Source organism: Pteropus medius, unplaced genomic scaffold (assembly GCF_902729225.1).
Source record: "Pteropus medius unplaced genomic scaffold, Ma_sr-lr_union100, whole genome shotgun sequence".
In the NCBI taxonomy this organism is placed as follows: domain Eukaryota; kingdom Metazoa; phylum Chordata; class Mammalia; order Chiroptera; family Pteropodidae; genus Pteropus; species Pteropus medius.
In genome coordinates this window covers 1,415,118-1,423,347 of record NW_024344433.1, presented here as the reverse complement: position 1 = coordinate 1,423,347, position 8,230 = coordinate 1,415,118, and the positions used below count along the sequence as shown (strand labels likewise).

Genomic DNA, 8,230 nt, shown 5'->3' with positions numbered 1-8,230 from the left:
AGTTTGAATACCCTCTCTGTGGTTGTGGCTGCTTGACTGAGTGTGGCTTTTGTCCAGGCCTGGTCAGTTGACTGTCCCCACTATAACCCATGGAAGTGGAGGTAGGACTAGTCCCCAGAGGGAAGAGAGTAGTACTGTTCTCTGAAGAAGAGGACAGGAAGCTGGACAGATCAGAACAAATGCCCACATCTGCTCTTGCTAATCTAGCCTTTACCTTCCTCCCTAGGTTGCCCAGGGAGAATTCTACATCAAAGACTTTCAATTAAGGTAGAAACGATTATCTGATCCAGTGCCCTCATGTTAAAGGTAAAGGCCCTGAGGCCCTGCAAAGCGAGCTGGTAGCTGGAGGCTCTCCAGGGATTTGGTGCCTTGGCAGGTATAGGGACAAACCTACGAGATCTAGACATTTGGGAAAGAAGATCTCAAAGGTGGTCTCTTTTTCTGGATTGGTCTGGGAGACAATAAGTCTCAGGAATCCGGAACTCACCTCATTGCTGACCTGAGGTGATTTATTGCCTCATGTGGATTATGCCAGGCATTGTGGGAGTGGTGCCATTTACATAGAGAACATTCTAGCCCACCCGTCCTTCCAAGCTTCCTCCAAAGGCAATTCCAGTGCCCATGAGCCATGCATGAGATCAGTATTTTTCAAATTGTGAATCGGGCAAAAAATCAGTGTAGTTGGATTAAGATCAGTTTGGTTTTTTTTAAGAAATAGGATAGAGGAGAAATTACATCAACATAGTCCTGTGAAAGAGTTTTCTCAGTTACTATTTTATATATAAAGCTACTGGCTAAATGGTTCCTCCTCTTTTCCCACCCTTGGCCCCCAAAGCTATTACTCCTATACCCCCTTTTTAAGGAAAATCCAATTCTTGCCATAAGTACAGATAGAATGCCAGCATCCTGATACAGAGATGACTAGGACACAGTTTTGGCCTTGAGGGTCTCTCAACCCAGTGGGAAATGGCCTCCAGTCCAAAGTAGAAAAGAGAAGAAAATGAAGAAGCAGATGGTGATGGAATACTTTACAGAAAAATAGTCCCTGGGCAGTGGAATGGGGAGTGAGGGGACCTTCTATTTTTTACTTTACATACCCTGTGTTCTTTGAGTGTGTTGCAATGAACATGTATAACTTAGCAATTTTAAAAGCCCAGTAAAAATATAAAAATGCATGAATGAATAAATGAATGAGATGTCCCATGAAAGTCCTGGCCTGGGAGAAGGAGAAGAAATCAACGTTTAGGGAGCAGCTTTCAGACACAGGCTCATTTAGTCCTTTCAGTCCAGTGAGAAGGGGATCTTCATCCTCGTCCTAAAAATGAAGCAAGCAAGGCCCTTGGAGGCTAAGCACTTTGCCTCAGTTCACTGCTTGGTAAGAGACAGAGCCCAGGAGAGTTCAGCTTTAGCTGGCCACCTAAGGAAAAGGGTCAGAAACTAGGGACACTGACTCTAAGAACTTTGTTCTAAAGCTCTCATAAATATTAGGTGTTTGTTATCTTGGAAAATAAAAAGGGGATCATCATATTTTGGGAGATAGAGGAAAAGCTTGCTGGGGTAGCCAGTCTTGGGACAGAGGGCACTGTAGTGCACCAGGGTAGGAGAGAAGCAGAAAGGAGTGACAGCAGACAGAGTACTGGTCCCCGGGGCCTGGCTTAGACCCTGTGCTGTCTGGGACTCCTCACAGGGGCCCTAGTAGCAGAACGGGCTTCCCAGCAGGCCTTGTCTCCCACTGCCATCAGGCTCCCCGCTCTCACTTGCCAAGCTTTGCAGCCTGAGCCCCTTGGTGTTGTGGAAGTCCTCCCACGTCACCTCCACCGGCTTTACCTCTCCTTCCCCCATTATCCTCTACTGATTTTCTCCCTCCACGGGGAAAGGAAGAGAAAGAACAAGACTGTGGCTGGAGTAGGATGGAGAGACGCAGGACAGCTAAGGGAATTTGAGCGTCTTTTAAAAAATCCTGGCCGCATCACTTTTGTTATCATCAAGGCCACTGATCATTTTTATTGGGCTCTTACCAGAGCCAGGTATCATCTCATCAGCGTTCAGGAATGTCCCAGGGCCCCAGGTCATACAGGTTATCTGTGGCCAAGCCAGCCCTCCAGTGTACCTCCAGAGCTATGCCTGCACCTCGTGGCTGGGCATCCTGCCACCTGTGGCCTCGTCCTAGTGGAGAACAACTTGTTTTATGGCCACAGGAGCCCTGAAGCCTGCCCAGTTAGTACAAATGCTTTCTTCCCTGTTGCTCTGGCACCCAGCTTCCTGTCAGAGGCACATCCTTTTATGGTCTGCACCAAATATTTTCACCCCCTCCTCTGGCTCAGTGAAGTGTCTGCCTCAGGTAGAAACCATGGCACTGGGCCCGCATGCCCCCACTTGCTGTGATGACAAGAGTGGGTACTGCCCCAGCTGACCGGATGCTTGCTCTGTCCCTCTGCGGAGGTATGACTGCCCCTTCCCCGCAACCCCAAGAAAATTTAATGGCGTGCATGCATTGTTTAAATGCTCAGTTTTATTGTAGATTATGAATGGCTGGTGAACAGGTCACTGCATGCAGTAACAATGGCCTGTGCCTCACCCCGAAGTGTCCCATTGCTTCCAACAGGCTTCTGACATCCCAGGGCCCATGTAACCCCAAGGGACTCTGCCCAGGCTCTGAGTTCCACCAACAGATGGGCAGCTTCTCAGGCTCAGCAGCTCCCCATCTTGGAGACTCAGGTTGAAGAGAGTGAGGAACGCAGGCTGGGAGGACCCCAGCCCGGCGAGTGGGCAGGAGGTCCCGGGTACTAGCTGAGGACCCATTCACCATCAGATCCTCAGGGGCAGCACAGCACCAGGCACCAAAGAGGGACGGTGGACCTTAAAGGCTGTCTGCACAGAACCAGAGAGGAGTAGCTCAGCCACGGAGGTGCAGACCTGCTGCCACAGGGCCCAACCCCAGAGCAAACCTGTCTATTCCAAGGACCTCACGAATTGAGTGCTTTCAGATGTTCAGGCGTCAGGAATCAGGACCCCTTTGAGAAAGAACCCCTCTACAAACTCCTTACTTGTAAATGGAGGCAACTCAGGTGAGTAAAGCTTCTACCTTGAGTCCGAGAAACAGGTCTGCCCCTCAAAGAAGAGAGGCTTCTCACTTGCACGTCACCTTCTGGCACTCTCACAGCCTGGTGTGCAGAAGCCACACACGCTTCCGGGCTTTGTGACTCTTCCTGTTAATGGACCTCCACCTCCAAGTTGTCTCCACCATCCCATGGGGAGGTTTTTTAACTCTGCAGGTGCAGAAAGGTTAAATGACCTAACCAGGGGCGCAAGCCTGGCAGTAAGTGAACCTGGACTCCGGTCTGGGCCTCCATACCTCTCATGATGCTTTCCACTTTCCACTGCACTTATCTTTTACTGAGGGAGTCTTGTGTCCTCTGTCAGATCAAAGGTGCTGGCAGGACAAAGAGAAGTCTCATTCCTTTACTTTATCGATTCTACCCTATTCACTAATCACTGATGTAAATAGAATCGTGGGTGGGTATAATTAAATGAACTTCAGTAGAAACTGATTTTTCCTACCAGAACTTCACCACTCCTCCCACTTTTACCCAAGTATTTCAAAAGTTTTTTTCCTTCCCTTTGTTGGCTTCTGTCATTGAACTCTGCAGTGCATGTGTAGAAAGCTTCTGAGTACACAGTCAGAGCACAAAATAAAAATAGCTGATTGGTCGATAAGAATGGGACACAGTCTCTACCATGGAGGCGGGCACTAGTTTTAAAGCCAACTGGAAAGAGATGAGGTGGGGAGGGCAGAAGCCTCTCTGAGAGCTGGACTTATTGAGGCCAAGCAGGTGGCACCTCCTGGTCAGGGCAGATGGGAGGGACAGCCTGTCGAGGTCCTACTTTCTGTTTTTGTTCTGCCTTGGCCAGTTCACCGTGAGGCTCCTGTTCCATGAAAAAGTGGCCACCAGGAATTCACTAAAAAATAGAAAGTAGGAACCTGCCTGCAAGGGACTGCTTTGGGCTGGCCTCTGCCCCTGCTAACAGTACTTAATTGAATTGGGCCCCTGCCACTGCACCGCCACCCTTAGCCTCGTGTGACTGACTGTTCCTCTCTGTTTAGACTCTTTCCAGCTGGTATTGATTGTTGCTTTTATTGGCAAACAGTATACCAAAATAAAAGTAAACATAAGGGTTGTGCAGAGAGAGGAAAGTGGACTCTGTGTTTCCAGGGTTGGGGAAAAACTTACCTGGAGACCTAGTGGTCAAACTGGCACCTGATCCTCCCGTCAGTGCACCTATGCAATTATTATAAGGATGTTTGTCTGTCTCCTTCCAAGAGGGCGGCGGCTGCAGTCTTCACCATACACCCTGAGTGCGTGGTGCTCAATTCATAGTTGTGGACTGACACCCAGGCTGGGTTGTCCAGGAAGCAGTCATTTAGGGCTGGGAATGGCGCCCGCCTCTCACCTCGTTTCTACATGCAGCTGCCCCAGCTGGCCAGTCACCACCCCAATTTGGGGTTAGAGGTTTGATCCCAGAAAGATGACAACAACAGCTACACAGCCAAAACACCTTCACAGAACCGCCCTGTGGTGTTTGGTGCCTAGGCCAGCTGTTCTCGCAAGCTTAGTGCAGTGGTTCTCCATTAGTACCCTATCCCATTTCACAGATGTACAAACTGGGTGTGACTCTTCAGCTTGCCTTGCCAAAGTCACATAAGCCTGCTATCCAGATGAGAATCTGGAAGGACCTGGATTTATGCCTAGACTCAAGTTCTTCATCTGTAATATGGAAATAATGACATCACCTATTAGGTAAGAATGTTATATGTTCATTTGTTCATTGCCTGTTTTCTGCGCTAACTGTAAGCCCCAGTGGTCAGGGACTTAGACTTATTCATGCTATGTTGTCAGAGCCTGGAACGAATACCTGGCACACAGTAGGTGTTCAATACTTGTGTCCTGAATGGAAATGACATGAGATAAGCCCACACCAGACCCTGGCCCTTCCATCTGCAGGTATATTCTATATCCTCAGTTCTCCAGACTGGCAAAAGGCAGACTTGGGCTGGGGCTGGGGGAATCTACTGCTGGCCTTAGGGCAAGCTCAGCAGAACTCCAGGAGTGCGGAGGCCAGAAGTTTTCAAGGGGCAGGCTGTAAGGCCATGGACTTGACAGCTACTCTCAGGCTCAAGCCCTCAGGTTCCCCTTTTTTTTCTGCCAAGAAAAGCATTTTTCTCGCCAGAGCACAACATGGTGCTGCTTCTGAGGTTCCTGCAGAGAAGACCCCTGCCCCAAGCTGTGGACTTCTGGAGAAGAGACAGAGAAAGCAGACAGAGCAGACGCCAGGACAGGCCTCAGAAAAGGAACGCGCCACCAGGACAGCAGGTCGCGGCGGGCGGACGCTGGCCGGGCGAAGATGGGCGGGGCCCGCGGGCACGCCAGGCGGGCGTAAGAGGGCGGGGCAGCGCCGCGGGCGTTTCCCGCGCTCCGGCGCTGTTCCACCTTAAAAGCCCGGATCTACTTAAGCGTGGGCACCGGAGCCGCGCGCCCCGGGGGCGGGGGCCTCCCATGCAAATAAGGGGCGTGGCCGGGGCGTGGCGGGGGGCGCTGACTTGACGTCAGGCCTGCGGCCCGGGCAGTTGGCTCGGCGGCAGCGGAGCGGCAGGATCGGCGGTGTGAGCGGGCCGCGCGGCGGGGCGCGGGGAGCGGCGGCGTCCGAGCCGGAGCAACATGGCGCCGGCAGGCGGGGGCGGGCGCCCGGGCGGCGGGCCGGCCCGAGGGCGCCTCCTCCTGGCGGCGCTGGTGCTGCCGCTGCTGCTGTGGGCGCGGGGGGCCCGGGGCCAGGGCGACCCTCAGCGGGGCGCCATCCTGGGCATGCGGCTGGCTAGCTGCAATAAGTCGTGTGGGATGAACCCGGATGGCATCATCTTCGTGTCCGAGGGCAGCACGGTGAACCTGAGGCTGTACGGCCACGGGCTGGGCTCCATCTCCAGCAACTTGATCTCCTTCACAGAGGTGGACAACTCCGAGGCCCTCCACAACTCCACCCACTGCCCAGAGTTGACCAAGGACCTGGTCGTCCAGCAGCTGGTCAACGTGAGCCGCGGGGACACGTCCGGGGTGCTGGTGGTGCTCACCAAGTTCCTCCGGAGGAGCGAGAACATGAAGTTGTACGCGCTGTGCACCCGGGCCGGCGCGGACGGGCCCTGGCGGAGGTGGACCGACAAGGACTCGCTGCTCTTCATGATGGAGGAGGAGGGGAGGTTCCTGCCCCTCTGGCTGCACATCCTTCTCATTTTGGTGCTGCTCGTGCTGTCGGGCATCTTCTCTGGTCTCAACCTGGGGCTGATGGCCCTGGACCCCATGGAGCTGCGTATCGTGCAGAACTGTGGCACCGAGAAGGAGAGGCGCTACGCCCGGAAGATCGAGCCCATTCGGCGCAAGGGCAACTACCTGCTCTGCTCGCTGCTCCTGGGAAACGTGCTGGTCAACACCTCCCTCACCATCCTCCTGGACAACCTCATTGGGTCCGGACTCATGGCAGTGGCCTCCTCCACCATCGGCATTGTCATCTTTGGGGAGATCGTACCCCAGGCCCTGTGCTCCCGTCACGGGCTGGCTGTGGGTGCCAACACCATAGTGCTCACCAAATTCTTTATGCTACTCACCTTCCCCCTCAGCTTCCCCATCAGCAAACTCCTGGACTTTTTTCTGGGCCAGGAGATTCGCACAGTTTACAATCGGGAGAAGCTGATGGAGATGTTAAAGGTGACGGAGCCCTATAATGACCTCGTGAAAGAGGAGCTGAATATGATACAGGGGGCCCTGGAGCTACGGACCAAAACCGTGGAGGACATCATGACCCAGCTCCACGACTGCTTCATGATCCGCAGTGACGCCATCCTGGACTTCAGCACGATGTCCGAGATTATGGAGAGCGGCTATACTCGCATCCCCGTGTTTGAGGATGAGCAGTCCAACATCGTAGATATTCTCTATGTCAAAGACTTAGCCTTTGTGGACCCCGATGACTGCACCCCCCTTAAGACCATCACCCGCTTCTACAACCATCCGGTACACTTTGTCTTCCATGACACCAAGCTGGATGCCATGCTGGAGGAGTTCAAGAAGGGTAAGGCCTGAGCCACTTTCGGGCTAAGTTTGGTCCCACCTCTCTGGCTTCTATGCGTCTGCCAATCCTGGTGTTCCTTTTGTGGAGCTCTCTTTGCCCATCAGTTCCTGGGCTTCTGAGGTGAACAGTATTTGAGGCAGCAAAAACAGTTCTTAAGCACATGCTATCAGATCCCTTGCTTTGCTTCAGGTGAATCAAAGCTGAGTAAGACACACCTGCCCACTTGGAGGGATGGAGCAAGGCCTCAGGGAGCTAGTGAAGCAGGACAGATGAAGGCAGATGCCTTAAGGAGGCCAGCATCAGGGCACAGATTAGATTGTGGAGCTCGCAGTTCTGATTGGGGTGGGGTAGGGAGGGTTGGGGAACTGGGAAACCTTTACTGGGCTGCAGCATGTGAGGGGAGCCTTACAAGGTGAGGAAACTTGGTACTTGAGCTGTTGAGAACCCCAGGAACAGAGAACCTGAGTGGGGAAAGGAAAAGATGGGCTTGTGGGCCCAGCAGGGATGATAGGTCGTGCTCATCAGTGGTCAGTGGTCAGTAGGGGTAGCTGAGTTACATGGCCTTGTGAAGAGCCTGAAGGTCAGCATGGTAAGTGTGTGAGGAGCTGGGAGCTACGGAAGGATCAGGAGCAGGGGAGTGACGTCACTGGTGCTCCCAGCCCACAGAAGCCGGTCGGGAGCTCACAGAACGGTGCCAAAGTACTGCTCTTGACTCCTCAGCAGAAGCAAGTTACGTTTTGGTTATTCTGCCTTTCCCAAGTGCCAAGCACAAGCTTCCCTCCTGTGGGCTGCTGGGCCCTTCAGCTGGCTTTGCAGCCCCTGTGTTTATTTCTCACATGGGTCCGACCTGTTCGTAGGGCGTCAGTCACTTGGAGGGTTTACTCACCACCTCAGAGCTCAGGGCACACGCCCCTCTCCTTCCAACAGACTTCCCTCCCACCTCTGCCACTCCAAGCCCTCAGAGTGGCAGTAAACAAGCCAATTATGGAGTGAAACCCTCTTAGGCCACGGGGAGTGAGGAGGCAGAAAGGGAGGCTCTTTGTGAAGGAGTGGAGGTGGGGAGAAGCTCATCTTAAACTTGGGACTTTGCTTGTTTCCCATAGGCAGGGCT

The 8,230-nt window shown here is 53.2% G+C and overlaps 1 protein-coding gene and 1 long non-coding RNA gene across 3 annotated transcripts in view; one reads left to right on the top strand and one right to left on the bottom strand.

The window, feature by feature from the left end:
* Positions 1-2,496: 2,496 nt before the first annotated feature.
* On the bottom strand, positions 2,497-5,581 carry LOC120610248 (uncharacterized). Its single transcript, XR_005654893.1, has 2 exons — positions 4,233-5,581; positions 2,497-3,433 (listed from the first exon to the last, which is right to left on the bottom strand). It is a non-coding gene; the product is annotated as an uncharacterized LOC120610248 (long non-coding RNA).
* A 48-nt stretch (positions 5,582-5,629) lies between these two features.
* Positions 5,630-8,230, top strand: part of CNNM4 (cyclin and CBS domain divalent metal cation transport mediator 4) — a 28,940-nt gene continuing 26,339 nt past the window's right edge. The window contains exon 1 of one of the 2 annotated variants that reach the window (XM_039872514.1): positions 5,630-7,119. In XM_039872514.1, the coding sequence (XP_039728448.1) occupies positions 5,718-7,119 (1,402 nt within the window). In that variant the 5' untranslated portion in view covers positions 5,630-5,717. The remainder of the gene's footprint in view (positions 7,120-8,230) is intronic. The other variant, XM_039872513.1, reaches the window with a different exon arrangement.